Consider the following 18757-nt stretch of genomic DNA (forward strand, 5'->3'; position numbering starts at 1 on the left):
ACACATGTTATCAAAAAGCTGTAAAGCTGTCCCACCATTATTGCTGAAGAAAACTGGTAACAAAAAAACTAAGACCCCTCAGCAATACGCTTGCTAATCATAAAGGTATTAAATCCATTAAATTACTATAATCAAGCTCGCGAAAAAAGGAAAAAAGTGACAATTTAAATGAAAAACTTTTGTCATTTATGAATGAATAAATACATTTGGGCTGAGTTAATAGAGCTAATAACACTTATAATAAAGAAAATTCTTTTTTTTCATGGGACTACTAGATGAGAAAAATTGAAAAAATCATTGCTTCAGTTCATTAAAAATTGTTCAATTAAACCGAACTTTCTTCATATTCAGTTCCTTTTCATTGAAACTTTCTTGTTCCTTCTGAACAGCGGCTGATTTATCATCTGAGCAGTCGAGCAAATCAGTGGTCATCTGGGTGTACTGTTGATTGACAGCTGCCTGCTCGAAACACGTGTAGCCCCCACTCCTCCCCTCCTGACTCTCCTGCCTGTTCATGTCCCCCAGACACACCCACTTGGAGGGATACTTGAACTCCCCTCCCCCTGGAGCACCCATAGCCCATTTCGAGTGGTCATCGTGAGTGGAGAAGCTGACGTTGAACTGGCTAAAGTACATTTTCTCCACTGTGTATGTACAGTATTTGTCTAAAAATAGCAAATTAAAATTTAGATTTCAGGGAATCTGGCGTTAATCCCATGTGATCTGATTCACTTGGATGTATCTAATGCTGATCATATTTTAGTTCAAGCTTTTAAAAACATATTAAGCAGTTGAGTTAATTAAATTGTAGTGACCGTCGCAGTCGGAGGGCAGGTTGGTGCCGGAGTTCTGCCAGGACTGGGAGAAAAGGTCGCTCTTCAATCCAGGGGCCATCTGCTCACTCACCATATCCAGGTCCGCATTCTTGTACTTGGAGAACAGAGTGAAGACCACGCCACCTCAAAGAAGAAACAGAAGGTTGAATTCAGTAAACTAAAAAAGGAAAATCAGAGTAAACAACCATGACAAATGTTAAGCGGACGGGCCACAATGCGTCAAATGCGATATAAAAGGATGACGAAAGCAGTTTGATTGGAAAACTCTCCAACCCAAATTTGATTGACCGCAAAACTCACTTCAGATCGGGATTAGGGGGGTCCTTGTTAAGGCAGCAAAGCAGACATGAGAAATGCAGAAAAAGCCGTCGAGACCCCTTAGATTAGAATAGCATAAAAAACCAAGACATTCAAAAGAAATCAACAAACAAGTGGGTGATAGAAATAGAGCCAGAGCACGCATCATCTAGAAACAATTAGCTAGGTCGAAAAAATTAAGGAAACATATTCTTAAGTCTCGTGAGCGAAACTGGTAGGACTGCAAGCTGCGAAGAAATTCTGAAATTTGGAAACTTTGAGAAAATGCAGAGACTCCCCGGACACGTAGCTGCCCGTGCAAACGAAAGCAAACCCCGGGCGGAAAGTTGACAATCACAGCAGTTCAATTCAAAGATTAATTATTTCACCAAAATCTCTGGAATGAGATTCGAGATCGATCCAAGAGAGATACTGAAAGTAGATCAAAACCGTGCTGATAGAAAGAGGGACCCTCAGTATAAATGTACCCTCTTTCCAATATCAACGTGACTTCCAATAGAGTCCTTGATAATCCCCAAGATTTCGGCCCAAGAGGTCAGCGATGAACGCTACACAGATATTGATGCACATAAAAGGAGAAATTAATCAAAAATCGTTAAAAAATGACACACTGACTAGCTAGCCTATGCACCAACTCACAGTTAACACCAATAAACACCACGGAATAAGACTATCCATAGTAAGTAAACCTGCCCTTTGGGGAGATTGAAAAAAAAAAAACAAGATAATCTCCTTCACATTCCAATGAACCTAAACTCATCTACATCTTACAGCGTGAAAGACAAACACGTAGATGTCGTCGTTCAATAATCATAACCAGATATTTGAAGCAAACTCAAAGAAATAGAAAGAGGAAGCAGTTAAAATGTGGCATTAAGTGAAAATGGTTCGATGGAAACCAGTTTTCGGGCAACAAACGGTTCGGAGGACATTTTCTGGACCCATAATCGACACAGAGGTGAAGCGGAGCGTCACAAAACTTGCGATGCAAAAAACGCTGACGATGTGCTCCAAATAGTGAGTAAAAAAATCGACAGAAACCAAAAAAAATCTTGAAAATTATGTTGGAAAAATTACTTGAAAAAAAAACTATTTGAACAAAAGTTGAAAAACAACAGCTACAAAAATTTCATATTTATATCACATGAAGTTCTTAAGCAGCCCTTAAAAAATGAAAATAATTTACCAAAATAATTTGTGAAGTTTCAGCTATAGTACAAACTGTTTAAATTGGAATAAAACCCATGCTTTAATAAGTAAACCAATAAAATACCTAAGAGTCCTCTAGAAGTGATCCTTTAGAATTGAAGATCCTGTTGACAAAGTTGTTTGCATGAAAAAAAGCATAGTACCCGATTGCAATGGTAATCAGAATCACAGTTTAAAAGATAACAGAAATATTAGTTTCAGGATTTTCAAATACAATCCAAGAAGGAAATATCATGATCAAAGAGACAATCCTTTGGAGAGAAGAAAAAGGCTAGAAAAAACTTGTTTTTTTGTCATTATTTGTCACGTTTTTTTTTGTCATAATTTGTCACGCGCAACAAGAATTCTGGATAAAATGTTGGAATGCTGGATGAATTTTTCAGTCATTGTAAAAAAAAAAACTAAAAAAAAGCCGTATCTGGGCAAAATTCTGAACTCATCTCATGAAAAGTCACCTCTTTTAACAGACTGCAGGTAGAGGTATTCCAAGATCAATTAAAAAGCGTGCTTCTTCTTGATTCTGCAAAAAAACTATGGGCAAAAAGAAACAGAACAATAAATTCCAGCAGCGGTTCGAAAAAAGATAGAGACATGCATACCAATGCAGAATAAAGTCATGTCTGAAAAAAAATTCAGACAGACAAAATTTCAAGACCTGGGAAAAACTAAGAAAGAAAAACTATCCAATGCAAAATCAAGAAACGAAGCCTCGAGCGCATTGGGTGTATTCTGAGGATAAACAGGACACGACCTACAATAGGAGCAGTCCTCGGTGCAGCTTCCAACGAAGAACAGAGGGAACAAGCTATTGCGATGAAGGAATCAAAAGCGAGAACAGTTGCACAAACGCGAGTTATACACAGACAAATGAAAAAGAGCTGGAAAAAGAAGAATACAAACGTACCAGGAAGGAGCCTTCGCAAACAGAAAACACACCAACAAAACAAAAATTCTCCATTTGTTGACAATGTTAGAAAAAAACATCACATTGCAACTTTACAATGAAACCCGAATCGAGCAACAAAAACCACAAGAGTAAAAACCTCAAGATTATCGAAGCATTTGCAAAACATGTGTTTTTGATAAAATCAGCACTAAGTTTTAGGCGTCATAAGAGAAATTGTACAAGTTCAACACATCCCATTTAAACTTCAGCCGGCACATTCAAATTGACACATCCCATGTCCTAAAATTGGTAAATCGTTTCTAGTAACAAACATGTCGCGCCACAGTCGAGCATGACGAGAGAAACAAAAACTATCAGAGAAAGAAAAGCCATCAGGAGAGAAAGAAAAGCCATCAGAGTCAAAGAAAACGAAACAAATTTCCATTATAGCCTTTTGAAGTTATACCATTGGTTCGTAGATACAGGTGTACAAATATCGTCAGCAAAATTTAATTTGGGGGGCTAGGAAATAAGACGACAAATAAAATAGACGTCCGTCAAGAAACGGAATTTACGGACAACCAGCATTTACTCAGCCAAAAGTTAGGTTATGCCTGTGATTAAATTTCACGCAAATTACATGCAAGTTATTGTCTAAATTGGACAACCAGTATTTACTCAGCCAAAAGATATTGTTCCGACTTTCGTAACGAAAGTAACGGAATATTTGTGCACGGGTTGATTTTTTCTTCAGAAAAATTTCGATTTTTTAAATAGCCATTTTATCTGACGGAATTTTGGATCAACCGTACAATCTCCCCCCTGAATGTCCTACCGTAGAATAACCTCCCCAAGCTTGTATTAATTTTGAAATTTAGATCTGTATAAAAATGCTTTTCATACAAACCCGCAAACAAAAATTTTTGACATTTTTTAAGCGCGATTGCATTTGTATGCTATAAACTACCTAGATTAATGTTTTATAACAATTTTCTTTAATTATACAGTTAATTGTAAACAATAACTGGCGAACTATCGACTTCTGCCCTGAACAATTGGCAAGCATAACTAAAGATACACAAGAAAAACATTCGCTAGGTGTCTACCCACTTCTGAACACAATTCAGCAAAAATTGAAATCTATCAACCAGGTTTGTGGTTCTTGTTCAAGCAGCAGCAGAATTACGGCAATACCTAACTCATTCAGTGAAATGATAACTATTTATTTTCATGTATTTTCATGTTTAAATATGAGTTTTTTTTGGCTCTGTTAAGTCTCAACATTATATTCTAGTTAAATCCGAATTTCCACTCTTCCACTTTCAGCACATAACAGTGAAGCAATGCTACGATGTACTTCGCGAATTAAATGTCAAAGAACCTCTGGGACCTTCTACCTTACCTGCTTGGGCAATAATCGAGGCCAATCAAAATTTGTGACCCACCTACTTTTTGTTATTCTTGCCTGCATAGATGAGAAAGTTTTTCCATCTGAACTAAAGAAAGCAAATTTCACACCCTCATTCAAAAAATGACCCGTTGGATCCAAAAAAGTATCGCTCTATGCCAGTAACATGTGCATTTTCCAAAATCTTTGAAAAAGCTTATGCTCAAATAACAACATTTGAACAAACATCAAATAACGACTCTATTTCAGGTTGGATTTCGTAAAAAATTCCCAATACAAGATGCCTTGATTTACGTTCAGTAAAAATCCGAACAAAAAGTTTCTAGAAAAAACGTTCATGCAGCTTTATTGGGTCTTTCAAAAACTTTTGACTCTATTTCACATGATATTTTAGAAAAAAAATTACACTGTATGGGATTTTCAATTTAAGCAAATGCATTAATAAGGTTTCCTCAATGAACGCCTTAAAAGCGTAGATGTGGTGAATGGAAATTTTTCCGACTGGATTGAAATTAAAAAGGTGTGTGCCTCAAGCCACGGTACTAGGTCCATTGTTGTGCAATTTATATATCAATGATATACAAAAATGTAAACTTCATGAATGAATATTGGCGCAATATGCAAACTACTGTATAATATTTGCATCACCCCTAACTTCAAATGATGCATTGAATCAATTACAAAGTTCCTCGCTCAAACTCATTAAGTTTTTGCCGAAAATCAGTTGAATTTGATTGCATCAAAATCAGAATTTTTATTTTTTTTTGTCAGAAAATGAATGATAAACAGTGTGTGGAATCTGACCAATTTGTTATAAATAACAACACAGCGACGAAAACTGAATGCAAATATTTGGGTTTGATTCTTGCTTCCAATCATTCATTTCAATCTCAAAAAAAGAAATTAAAACGGTAGAAACTATTGGACAACAACTTCCCACATTGTCTTTGGTTGCTTTTCTTCATTGTTTAGTTTTAAGTCTTTTAGATAATGCAGCAATATTTTTGGAGCAAATTAATGCAACTTCAATGATGTCCATAGAAAAGCAGTTGAGTTGAAATGAGCTTTGAAACGCACGTTATTCAGATCAAAATTTAAATCTTCTGCCGCACTACGGAAAAGTAAATCATTTATCGGAACTGAAAAAGAATTGAATTGAAATGTGTTACATATCTATATCAGTATTTTACTTTAAAAATGCAAGCTTTTATGCATTGAGGCTAACGACAGCGAATTAAAGAGGAAATCCAAGAACAAAGCAAATAAAATATGATAACCACTGTTCAACTGCTTCTCTACAAAGTTTTTTTTCATCCGACGTCAAAAAATGGAAATCGTTGCCCAGTAAATTACTAAATTTTGGTATTACCACATCAACATTCAAAAAAATTATAAAAGTTTTGCACGACTGAAAGGAAATATTATCCTATATGTACGTATACAAATACATGCCGTGAATTCCGTTTTCATTAGTTGATTTGCAATTATATGTTCAGTTTTGCCAATGTTTTAACAATTTTACGTTCTTTACACTTTGTATGGATGTACAAATAGATTTTACTTCACCTTATCATTCCTAAATTGATGATTCTCTTGATTTAATAATTTCATCTCATTTTATTCAAACACGAGTAACTAATCTGACTTTGTCATCTTCTTCTTCTTCTATCTAGGCTATACTCAAAGTTGGCTCATAGAAAATCCGTTTTTTTTCTCCCTCTTAATTTCATTTTTTTTTGGGGGGGGGGGGGAGAATTTTTTTTTTTTTGGGGGGGGGGGTTGATCCGGAATGAAGTTTTTAAAATCGTTCGAAAAATTTTGTGGTCCTCAGCTTAAATAGAAAAAAAAATTTCTTCACCGGTAATTTTTTTGTTAGGCTATGGATGTTTAAAGATTGCCATTTTAGCTAATTTGGGACAATTAACGCGCGATATATTTCGCACTATTAACGTGTAAGCGGAGATTTAATCCATCTTAGAAATCGTTCTAAATTGGTTGAAGAAAGCTTATTTGCCATAATTGGTTGAATATTAGGCGCGAAATCTGTCTTTTGTACTTTATTTGGCATGTGCGGGGGATGATTTTCACAAAAAAATCACAAATTTTTATTTTCTTTTTCATTTTATTTTATTATATATTTTTTTTCAAGTCATTACTGCTCCAAATACCTTAAAAGGCAGACGGAACATTCAGGGCCTCGCCCTGATACGAGCAGTCTTGTTTAAGTCAAAAAATTTCATGCAATTTGCACGCAAGTTATTGTCTAAATTGCGTCTAAATTTCGTTATTTTCTGATCGTCTAATTTGCTCGTCGTATAATATCTTAAGCCCCTTTAATTTTTGCACCAAAAAGATCAATTAGAAGCTTACTTTTAAATTCCAAGATCTGTAAATAGAAAAACATTTGTTATACGTTTTACAAGCAGAAACGCATATTTGCAATCTTAAGGACCCACTGCTTAACCTAATTTTATCAAGAAACTTATGTATCAGAACATTTAACTTATGCAACTCCTTAGTAACTTATGCAGCTCCTTATTTGAACCTTATTTAAATTAGAAAGTATGCTCATTAAAACCCACCTTAATCGAAAACAAACTTTTGTTTATTGTAAGGGTTTGCACTCATTGGTATGAGCAACCACTCAAACAGAAGTCTTCTAACCAAGTGATGTGATTGTCTCGGTCGCTGTAAAGGGCTCATCTGTCACATGAGTTTCGTTCACAGTAGACGCATACAGAGACGGAACCATATCTACGAACTGATCTGGAATGGACACGTTGTAATTCCAGGGATTGGTGAACGAAAAATGCACCCCCAGTTTGTCAAACTGATCTACTCCCAAACTCACACACATCATGTCCTGTCCATAGTATGTCCCGGAACTCGGATAACTGAAACCACCTTCGAGAAAATTGGGGAATTTGGGCACGCTCTGCGTCAGGAAGAACCCATCTTGAGAATCGAACGCCCATGCACCTTTGGAGTGACCTCGTGACGTGGAGTAACCACCATTAGGCCACTGGTCATTGTAGAATCCTCGTGCCATGACGCCATCACTACTGCCATTTTTATAGTTCTCGTAGATTGGTATCAATGTGCGATAAAAAGCGCCTGGATTCAACGGAAAACTCTCAAATCGTTACATACACAAGTTTCAATTTTATTTAAACCGTAGTTTTCGCCAGGAATAATTTGTATAAAGACAAATTGATGTTAAGCTTGATAAATTACCTTTGGCTCAAAATTTCAAGGCAACTGGACATAGTGAAAAAATGCAAAAGGTAAAAACTGAGGGTATGTAAAAGATGGAGTAATTAACTATCATCTCGTCTGCAAAACATTATCAACTACATTGAGGTAAGAAAAGTAAATTTGTCTGCTTATTTGCTGTTGCTGCAAAATGATGAAAAGTATAGCGAAAAATAAACTAAAAATAACTGGAAATCTGCTGAAAAAATACTCGCTTTTGGTTGAGTTGACGTCGTTAGGTGATATCTGGTACTGCTGGTTCTTCGCATCCAGATACAAATAGGCGGTCCCATCGTACAGTTTACCCGAATCTGCCGAGTACTTGGGAAGCTTATATACTATAAACCAGTCTACAGAATTGCCATCTTCATCCATACATTTCAAAGCCAGCGAGTACTCTAGAAGAGCGAGAAAAGTCAAAAGAGGAAACAACTTTAACATGGTACTAATTTTCATGTTTGTCAAAAATAGTTTTCACAATATTTCATTCACAAATCCGTAAATAATTTGTACATGCTGCTTTATACTAACTTTTATTGATTCCAGATAAATAAGTCAAGTTTCGAACTTTGTAGGCAAAATCGATCTCTAAATCAAACAAATGGAGCAACTGAAGTTTATGAATTAGTTTTGGCGTCTAGTGGTGGTTCAAGGTTATTACTGAATATAATGAGTTAATAAGGTCAAGACTTGTTTCTTCATTAATTGCGATAATGTTACACAAAGTTTGTTGATTCGGATATGAGCAAGTTCTGACTTTACATTTGAAATTTGATATTCATTTGATGACACAGAAGCTACACTTCGCGAACACCGGCAGAAAACAGGACAAAGGAGTTTAAAAGGCCAAAAGAAAAAAATTAACCAAAAAAATGCGACTAGCGAATGAAACACTCTGAAGGATCAAACACACGGCTCTTCGTCAACCACCATTTTCATTTACTTATGCTTTTGTAGTAACAAATACCAAGAACCAACAAACGCACTTTAATGAAGCAAATGTTAAATACGCTAATTACTAAATTGTATATTAGAGCAAAAAATCTGAATTGTCCGACTGTTCTTTAGCTGGTCTCGAATAGCTTTTGGTGAGAACAAAACTAACAATTGTAAGAAAAAGAGTGACGAAATAACACAAGCTCGTTATTGTACAAAAGCAAAACTTAAAATTCATTCTGCTGGCGTAAAAATTATTTACTGGAGTATCCACAAAAAAACTTCTCGGCTTACTTAAAAATTGTTTTGGCTTGCCAAAAAAAATCGTTATCAAAAGCAAGTTATCGTCTAAATTCAGTTACTTTCGGATCGCCTAATTTGCTTGTCGTCTCATCATTTTTCCTAGACACCTGAAAATAGACCGAACTTTATTAAATTTTTCAGAAAGAAGAGCCTCAATTGGTTTTTTGGTTCGCATCTAATAATTTAAGTATGGCCTATAGTGTGGCAGGCGCGGATCTGGGAGTTTCTCGAGGGGGGGGGGGGGGGGGGGAGGTTGGTTTTAAAAAAATTGTCTACTTTTTCAGGCCGATCAAATTGATTTTCTGAGCTCTCTCAAACCACTATAAAGACCCAAATTTTCTGCGCCGTAGGCAAAATTTTGAAAAAAGGCCAAAAAAACGTTTAGGAACTTTTTTGAAAATTTCGATGAATAAGTCGCGTTTTTTCGTCACGCGCTCCCCTCTCAAATTAGTATAGATTGGCGTCAAAGGCGCCTTTAGAAAAATTTTACGATCATTCAGCCAAAAATGGATATCTCAAAATAGTACGAAGGGAGACCCTTAGGGTCGGAAGGGGGTCGAATCGTCACTAACCGCCGCCAAATTGGAACAAATTTTATATTTTAAGGGTTTCGCTATGAAAGAAACAAATTATTGCTTCATTTAATTCATTTTAATTGAATGGCATTACTTCTTTTTTTAAAATTGACTTTCGGCTAATTTTGTTTTCGGCTTTTCGCCGAGTTTTTTCGCCCATTCGGTCCTTCAAGCATGAGAATAACCCCCTATATTTTGAGTCCAGCAATTATCGGATTAGTCTTATCTCTCATATAATCGTATTATCTTATATTTCGTATTAGGGTTTTTCGTAGTTTGTCGTATATCGTGTACAAAACACTGATTCTAATTAACATTTAAAGCATTTTTACGTTACGAAAACTTAATTTGGCCGTATATACTTGCCCGAACTCATCTGAATCTCCAGCTCCAAACTTTTCTGGAAGCAATCTTGATGTTCCAAAAAGTCTGGGAATTAAAGTTTTCCCTTGAAAATTTGGGTTTCAATAAAACCTATTTTTCTCCAAGTAGCTAAGCTCCAAAAAAACGAATAGATTCGAATTGAAAAGCGAGCAAATTGATTCGAACCGAACCCTAACTGATCGAACCGTTCCATACAAAATTGTTCTGACCACTTCACAATTTTGACTACCTCAAGGAATGCTTGCATTTGATCCAGTGTTAATTTATATTGAAGCCCTATTGGCCGTTATTCCGATTCCACACATTTCAAAACCGTATCTCAGTATCAAGAAAAAAGCAGCTTGAAAAAGTTTTTTTTTCAAGCTGATTGACAAGAATTTCGTGAATGAAACTGAATTCTATATACAATTTTAATACAATTTTTACGTAAATAACCTTAATTTAGCCTCTAATTTTTCCAGTTTTTAACATAATTAAATTGTCCTTTTTCAAAAAATTGGTCTTCATTTTACCGTTGTTCAGACTAAATGAACTAAAACTTCACATTTTTTTCTTTATTTTAGCTTTTCAGCCTTTTGAACTTGTTCGCTAGAAAAGTTGAGATTGGAAAACTCTGTGCTACTTGGACAAAAACCGGATACCCTTTATTGCTTTAGCCGCAGTATGTGACATAGTATCAACAAGGATAGCCGGTTACTAAGCAACTAGCACAGAATGTTCCCGACGTCTTTTTCAAATTGTCGTTTTTTTTTCGGCGTGGTGTGATAAAAAGAGCGGACCAAAAAAAAACTTGGGATTAGGTATTTTCGACAATCATAGTAAAATAAGCGAATTGAAGTTTTTTGAATTTAAGGAATATTTGATTCCGAAAAGGGGCTAAAATACTCTAAGTTAAGTAATGTTACTCGAGTAAAACGAATTTTATACATTTAAATTACCCTATTATAAGCTTTTAAGTAATTAAAATAAGACTGCTCAAACGCTTTATTCGCTCGAAATAAGACGAAAATTCAAAAATTTCAAACCCGTTTTTCTCGACACTGAAAATTTTTAAATATGGTTCGAATCACAACTGTAAGGCTTTTAATATGATATGTCACTCAACCCAGTCCGATGATTATTTGTGGTACCTGATTTTGAGTGGACAACAAAAAGAAAAAAATTAAAACACCCGAATACAAAGTTTTCATTTTAACTAGAACAGCTGCTGCTCAAGAGATATTACTAATCAAGTATTTTTTATTAATCTAACTTACATCTTTTTCAGTTTCTATTGCTCAAACTTATTTAAAAACTCTGAAGAATGAAGGATTCATTTTTGAGATCAAAATTTTTCTAACCAAAATAATTATTGCAAAAATCATTTTTTTTAAGTTAAGTGTTAATTCGATGTCACACATCGTGATCGAACAACAGTCAATGTCCAGTCGTGACATTTCCCTTCTGGTAAAACTCCATCAATCTCGTGTACATCTCCTGCGTTAGAGCCTCAGTCTTACTGAAGGTTGATTGGTCAACCGTACTTGCTCCTTGCTTCTGCTGTTCCAGAAAATGCGTAACTGTCGGAATGTCTATATTCTGTAGTATAGATTGAACGCAGGATTCTGCTTTGGATCTGTCAGGTATTGTGAAAGCCTCGTTTAGTTGCATGAATAGATCATTGATGTGTTGAAATGCCTCTTCGAATCGGCTTTCGCTGATGAGTGTTTGGAGATTTACATTTCTGGCCTGTTGGTCCTTGAGTCTTTTGCGTCTCTTTTTGCACCATAGCTCGTGGCAGTCTTGATATTTTGGCAGGCTGAAATAACTACCGGTCATAGATATATAGAATGTCTTCAAAGTTGCCTTGCTGATTAGTTTTTTCAAATAAACTAAAGCATCTGCAATTCAGTTAACCTCCTAAATGCGATCAGCCAATCAAAATACAGGCCATCCATTGAATCAAATCCATCATATAAGTAAGCCCGCTGAGTATAAATATATAGGTATTTTTTGAATTCTTCTTAGAAGTTTCTTTATGTATAGCAATTCAACCGCCCTCATAACTTGGAATCATTTATCTACATGTGAAAAATAACTATCTTCACTAATCTTTACAGATTTTGCCCCATTAATAAGACCCGTTTACGCTTTTTCATAGTTTTTCATCACTCAAAAAACTGTCCCAATCTCAACTCATAAAAATGGAGCATTACTCATCTACTGGACTGGTAACACACCTTGGAGGTTCCATCTGTTCTGGTATAACATTGTAGAGCCAGTGGTGGTTGAGTGCCTCGGCGGCAGAGCACCTTTTCTTCGGATCCAGAGTAAGCATCTTGTCCAGCAGGTCCAGAGCATCTGCTGGAATTCTAAACAAGAATTCAGATTGCTTACTCCTTTCAAACTTTAAGAACTGGCAGGCAATATCTTGTTATCCAGACGCTCCTACGAAATAAAACCAGGAACCTAGTCAACAGACAGTAGGAAAAAAGCCAATGACCGTAATAAAAAATAGATAGCCTTAAATCTCTTTGAATTTCAAGAACAAATTATAATTGGCCTTTTTTTGATAACCTGAACCCAATTTGAGAAAACTGGATTAATAGGTGTAAAGCTTTTATTCCGCTGGGAAATCATAAAACTAACTTACTGTGCGTATGTCTCCCTCAACATCCTTCTGTACATTTTCTTTGGTTTCAGCTTCGAGAAAAGTGGCAGCTCAATCACCAATGGCCAGTTAGCAGGACAAGGCGTGCCACATACCCTAGCGATAGCTTCTAACTGTTGGGCCTCATCCATGCCTTGAAAAAGCGCGCGACTCATAAACAGCTCGCCCATGATGCAGCTGAAGCAAAACATCATCAAATACTCTATAAATATATTTGGAACCCTGTTGAAAGGTAATCACGACATACAATAATAATTAACCAGGTATCTCAAATAATGTTATGTCTCACCCCGTGGACCATATGTCGACGTAGGGTCCGTATCTCTCTGCTCCTAGGAGCAACTCGGGAGGTCTATACCAGATGGTGATGATGTTGTTCGTGTAGAGCCGGTTCGCATCATCTGCATCATACAGTCTCGCCAGTCCAAAGTCGGCCAGTTTCAATTGGCCCCTTAAATATCATTAATATCTTATCAACCGGTTATCAGCTCCACTTTACTCTAAAACCTTTACAGTAGCTGGCTCTTTGTTTCAACAGTCTGATAACCCTTCCGCTAGTCATGTATGAATTACACTGGCAAAACGGATCTCTTCAACTATATCCCTACTCGGGTATTTAGTAACGAATATCCCCCCTATAAAGAAATAAATCAACGGTTAAGCATATCAGAATTTTGTACCTAGTAACGAGTCCCTCCCTTTTGCAAAAGGGGGGATATAGTTAAAGAGATCTGCAAATCCATTGAAAAAATTACGCATCGCACAGTAAACCAGGGTTGGCACGTTTCAAAAGGTTTCATGACAATTTTAATTCTGGAAAATCAATTAAAAACGCAACAAAATGCCGAAAATTTGAGAAAATTATGCCGACAGTTTAATAAAATAAAATCTAGGAGAGTGTTAAATGAGCCAGAGCTTGAACATAACTTACTATTTCTGAGTTTTTATAAGAGTTAGTTATCATTCGGACTTTTTCATTGAATTCTCGGTACTTTTTACGGGTTTAATTGGTGGTACCGCTGGTTGCTTCTGGTTGTAAGAAGCAACCAGCGGTACCGGTTGCTTCTGGTTGAATGTTGAATATTGAACTTCTGGTTGTAAGAATCAAGCTGAATTTTTTCTAAAAACGTATGAATTGAGGGATGGCTGCCCTGGAAAAGCGACGTAACGCCGTTATGCCAGCCTTCAACTGCATTGGTTGTTCGAATGAGACCAGCCGCCGCGTTGTCGTAATGATTCCATAGAGCTGGGGGTAACAAAGGATCACCCTGTTGTCGACCAATTGTCTCCTTTTATATAAGTCTTCGTGAAATATGATGCGAGCTCGTCAATTTTCTCGAGAATTTCAGTTGGAATGTCAAACTGATCGGCAGTTTGGCAAATTTCGTCTATGACAAGAGTAAACGCAGATTCGACATCTGAGAGAGGAACAAAACTTAAAGCTGGGATGATTTTTATGCTTAAGGCTAGCTTAGCGTTGTTTTCATAGGTTTTTTTAGACCTAACTCTGAAAGCGTGTGATGGAAACTTTGGCATAAATGAAAGTAGCAACCTTTGATTTCAGTTTTATATGGGGACGAAAATGCGTTTAAGGCAGCTTGCTCGAAGTCAATTGAGAATTTTGTCTGGTACGACGTCTCCAATAAGGCTAATCAGGGCTTCAAGAAACCTGTTGTAAGTCTACTCCTTTTTGTTGCTAAGTAAAACGTAAACACAGGGGGATAAAAGCCGCCAATCTGGATATGTACTGTGTACAATTGATAAAATTGAGACGGAAATATATTGAAAGTTCCATCACAAAGCCAAAGAATGCTATGAACGCGCAGAGCAATTAAGTTTTCCATGTCCCCGAGAACAAGGCATCGCTCACGTCTTCTTTTCCGCTATCATGTAGACAAAAAGTTAAATATTTGTCGGGAATGTCGAAGTGACGGTCGGTCGATGAAATCACTTCAAGTGGTTCATGCGTTTTCTTCCTATTGAAGGTTCTCGTCAGGGCTGAACATGAAGGAAATGAAAACCGGATTATAGTTTACAGTCTTGAGGCTAGCTGCTATCGACTGGTTGTTAGCTTGATTCATTTGCGATTTTGCTGTTTCTTTCAACTGACTAACTAGCTGCCTTGCTTCTACGCGACCGGGGTTAAACTCATAGCTGTGCTCGTGATTGAACGAAATAATGGTTTCATCGCAAATTATGAGAGTCATTGGGCATTTATGTGAACGCCATTTTGCACAACGCCAGTGGGTGGTAGATTTGGTGTCTCGCTTTTTAGTGAACTCGTGTTCGACCAAGATAAGCAACGCTTTGCCTTGTTGAGTTTTCCGTTGATAAAATTTGTCATAGTGGTGTTCATTCTATTGGTACTATTTAAGTAATGATATATATTTGCGTTATGTTTCATTATCAAAACTTTCTCAATCATGACTCCATTAACAGGTTGAAAAACAAAATTTAATCCCTAGAAAATAGTCTTTTACCATTAGCACTATCTCTATATGGCGTCTCGAAATAATTGAGGAAGTTGAATTGAGTCTCTTTTTAATTGCGATATAGATATATGCACCAATCTTTGGTAATCTATATCATAAATTAATTGACGTGGGCTATATTGGTAATGGCTATTGTGTCTATTGGGATATATTTGTATGGGATATTTTGTAATGGGATACTTTGTCCTGTCACCGTTTCAAAACAGTGTTTTAAAACAGTTTTTAAACAAAGCCATTTTTTGTTTTAAAACATCAGGACGGTAGCATCTTTTAACAAGTCAGCCGCTATAAAATTGTTTCTTTTGGCGGGAGAATTGATGTTTGCAGCTAATTTTTTGCTTCCGATGTTCGGATGTCAAAATTTGATCGAGTCCGCAATGAATAGAGCCATAGTGTAGGTTTTTGAAAATTGCCCCAAATTCGAAAAGAACATGTTTCATTATTCAGCGAGTAAAATTTTCCGGTAGTAAAACTGTTTTAGGGAAGTTTTAAACGTAGAAAAATACTTTTATACGTTTTTAACCAACCCTTTCCTCAACCATCCGGAGCGCCACAATGCAATTTGTAAGGTGAGCTCTTGCAAGTAAGTCATAGCTTAAAGGGCGCTGAATATATGCGCTCATGTCAATGTAAATAATTAACCTCTGGGTTAGGCCTCCGGGCTGGTTGACAAAAAAAGTTTTAAATAAACCCTTAACTCGCACCACGAACAATAAACGATAAAGTTGAAAAATAAAAATTGATTTTCTTTCAGTCACTCTTGTTTTCTGTTGTCTCTGTTTGTACTGACTTGTTGTTGATGAGTATGTTGGAGCACTTGATGTCGCGGTGGAGGAACTTCTTCTTGTGGCAGTATGCCAGTCCGTCCAGCAACTGTTTCATCAAACTTTTCACATGCTCCTCCGTGAACTGCACCAGACGACTGTCCAGCACTCCCAGCAGGTCGTGGTCCATGTACTCGAACACCAGGTAGAAACTGCCTAAAGTCAAATGATTAAGACACTTTAAGGACAAAAGAAGTGTTATTAACTTACTAGATGCCCTAAAACTAGAAATATTAACTACTACATATCCAGAGGCACCACCGACACTGTTCGGAGGTATTTTTGTTCGTTAAGTTTTTTCTTTTATAGCTAAATTTTGGCACAAATTAAGAATTTGTTCTCCAGCATTGGAGAAACTTCTGTTTCTATTTTTTCTACGCGACTGTGGATAATTTTAATTGTCAATTTGAGACAAAAACTGAAACAACGAACTTAAGCAGTGCATCGCGCAACTGAGTATTTATGTTTCATGATAGAACGACGGATGCTGAAGAGAAAACAGAACATTCTACAAAACTATGAACCTTTTCCGTTTTTCCACTCATGCGCAGATGCCTTGTCAGTGACTATTTCCACTAGGTTCACAATGGCCGCGTGCTTCAGCTGTCTGAGAATCTTCACTTCTCTAATGGAGGTGATGGGGAATCCCTCGCGCTCCTTGTCAGTCAACACCTTCTTCAGTGCATACATTGTACCTAAACAGATGCAGAGTGCGAGCTGTCAACTTTCAAAAACCAACCTCCTCCTCTCAAATTTTGATATCATAGATCCGTCTCACCCATAACAATGAATGATCAAAAGATCAATATCTACTGACCGTTGTAGAAAATTATAAACTAATTACATGCTTGAATAACCACAAAATTACTTATCCATAATTACTAAAATGTGAAATATGAATTTGACAATCAATTCGACTTCTAGTCATTACTATCTACCTGACTCCTTGTGGCGTGCCTTGAACACCTGTCCGAATGTGCCCTCTCCTATCTGGCTGATGAGTTCAAACTGGTCCACACTCCCAAACGGCCATGTCTCCACTGCCCTCTGCTCCGCTCGCAACTTGGCGATATTGCTGGGAACCTAACACAAAATCATCTAACTCACCGCCACAAATGATAACCAGCAATTATTTTCAAGCAAAAACTGCTCAACTGATTAAGTTTAAAGCACATTTCAATACTAAGTGAAAAAAACGTGCGAAAAAAACCAACTTATTTTCTGAACAATTAAGCAACTTAATATTTTTGAGACAAGGTTATTAACTTGTCACTAGCCTTCAGAACTTTAGGTTTTGGTGCCTCAATCCCGTCTGTGATTCCTGTAGGCGAGTTGCTGTTTACTGATCCTGTGCTTTTGTTGTCATCTTCAGCCACCTCTTGCTTCAATTTTGCCAACTGAGGAGAGGCAACTGCAATTGCAGCATTAGCTGAAACTCGTAAAAAGGCTTTAGCAACTTTTATCCACATTTTAAAACCACTCCATAAAAATTAGCTTTTTCCAATTTACCCGAAGCCAACCAGCGAAGAAATTATAGCGTCTGATCAGCTAAATTTGAAGCTCGAGGGGACGGCGGTGAGGGGGATGACGGCGGTGAGGGGGAATTTTACGAATGCATTTTGAATTCTGGCATTGAAGTTTTGAAAGAACAATTCCACCTTTCACTAGCACGACAAATGGGACTTCAGGAACTGAAAAGATCTTAGTCCAAAAAAATCCAGTCAATGCTTATCGTTTGGAACTTGAGTTAAAACGTAGCCAAAAAAAAACAATTGGAAACGAGTACAAGAAAACCGTAAAAAGTTGATTAAAATTTTGTGATGCAGAGGCTTCGCACCAATTGCGATACCATAAAAAATAGCATACCACAAAAAAATAACTCATGAAAAACCTCGTCTACTCTGACTGCACCCACTTACAGGGTTGGTAATTTCACACTTTTTATTTTTTTAATTCCCATTTTGAAAAACCACGAAAGCGTCATCTCGAAAATTTAACGGACCTCTGGAGAAATTTGGAGCCAGATTTGCAACCACTGAGAGTCCCTGAGAGCACCCTACTATAGGGTTGGGAATTTCAAATTTCGTGAATTTTTTTAAACTTAAGTTTTCGAAAAAAAATTCAAAACAATTATAAAAAAACGTCTTTTATCGGAAACTAAAAAGATTTGAGCATTCATATTTAGAGCAAGGTTTGAAACGCCTGGGTGTACGCTGACAATAAGATTGTGTCTTCATCAAATTAGTAGTTTCAAATTTTGTTAATTTCTTGGTAGATCAGTTCTTTGAGAAATTTTGAAAAAAATCAAAAAAACGTCACATCTCAGATACTAAAAGCATTCGAGCAGACGCATGTGGCAAGATTTGTAACTCCTGAGAGTACCCTGACAGAGAGTACCTAAGAATTTCAAATTATGAGAAAAAAAATTTAAAAAAATCACAAAAAACGTCATATCTCGAAAACTACAAGGATTTGAACAGTCATATTTGAAAGCAAGATTTCCAGCTCCTTAGAGTACTCTGACAGCACCCAACTATAGGGTTGGGAATTTCAAATTTCTAAAAATAATTTAATTATTTTTTCTAAAAATTTTGAAAAATTCACAAAAAACGTCACTTCTTGAAAACTACATGGATTTGAGCAGTCATATTTGGAGGCAAGATTCGCAATCCTTGAGAATACTC

The 18757-nt window shown here is 36.6% G+C and overlaps 2 protein-coding genes across 3 annotated transcripts in view; both read right to left on the bottom strand.

Moving 5' to 3' along the window:
* Positions 1 to 26: 26 nt before the first annotated feature.
* On the bottom strand, positions 27 to 8700 carry LOC134841511 (plancitoxin-1-like). Of its 2 annotated transcripts, XM_063857540.1 has the most exons (5): positions 8441 to 8700; positions 8125 to 8307; positions 7322 to 7771; positions 816 to 959; positions 27 to 665 (listed from the first exon to the last, which is right to left on the bottom strand). In XM_063857540.1, exons 2-5 carry the CDS (start codon positions 8282 to 8284, stop codon positions 322 to 324), a joined length of 1098 nt encoding a protein of 365 aa, XP_063713610.1. In that variant the 5' UTR covers positions 8285 to 8307; positions 8441 to 8700; the 3' UTR covers positions 27 to 321. The 2 variants fall into 2 exon arrangements, with proteins under 2 accessions (XP_063713610.1, XP_063713609.1); XM_063857539.1 differs by having other exon boundaries at positions 28 to 665; positions 8125 to 8696.
* A 2727-nt stretch (positions 8701 to 11427) lies between these two features.
* Positions 11428 to 18757, bottom strand: part of LOC134842841 (cyclin-dependent kinase 12-like) — a 59405-nt gene continuing 52075 nt past the window's right edge. The window contains exons 6-13 of the mRNA XM_063859339.1: positions 17351 to 17502; positions 17012 to 17156; positions 16598 to 16768; positions 16040 to 16229; positions 13047 to 13208; positions 12740 to 12934; positions 12327 to 12458; positions 11428 to 11905 (exon numbers count right to left, since the gene is read on the bottom strand). Coding sequence (XP_063715409.1) covers positions 11524 to 11905; positions 12327 to 12458; positions 12740 to 12934; positions 13047 to 13208; positions 16040 to 16229; positions 16598 to 16768; positions 17012 to 17156; positions 17351 to 17502 — 1529 coding nt within the window. The 3' untranslated portion in view covers positions 11428 to 11523. The remainder of the gene's footprint in view (positions 11906 to 12326; positions 12459 to 12739; positions 12935 to 13046; positions 13209 to 16039; positions 16230 to 16597; positions 16769 to 17011; positions 17157 to 17350; positions 17503 to 18757) is intronic.

Source organism: Symsagittifera roscoffensis, chromosome 3, assembly GCF_963678635.1.
Source record: "Symsagittifera roscoffensis chromosome 3, txSymRosc1.1, whole genome shotgun sequence".
Lineage (NCBI taxonomy): Eukaryota > Metazoa > Xenacoelomorpha > Acoela > Convolutidae > Symsagittifera > Symsagittifera roscoffensis.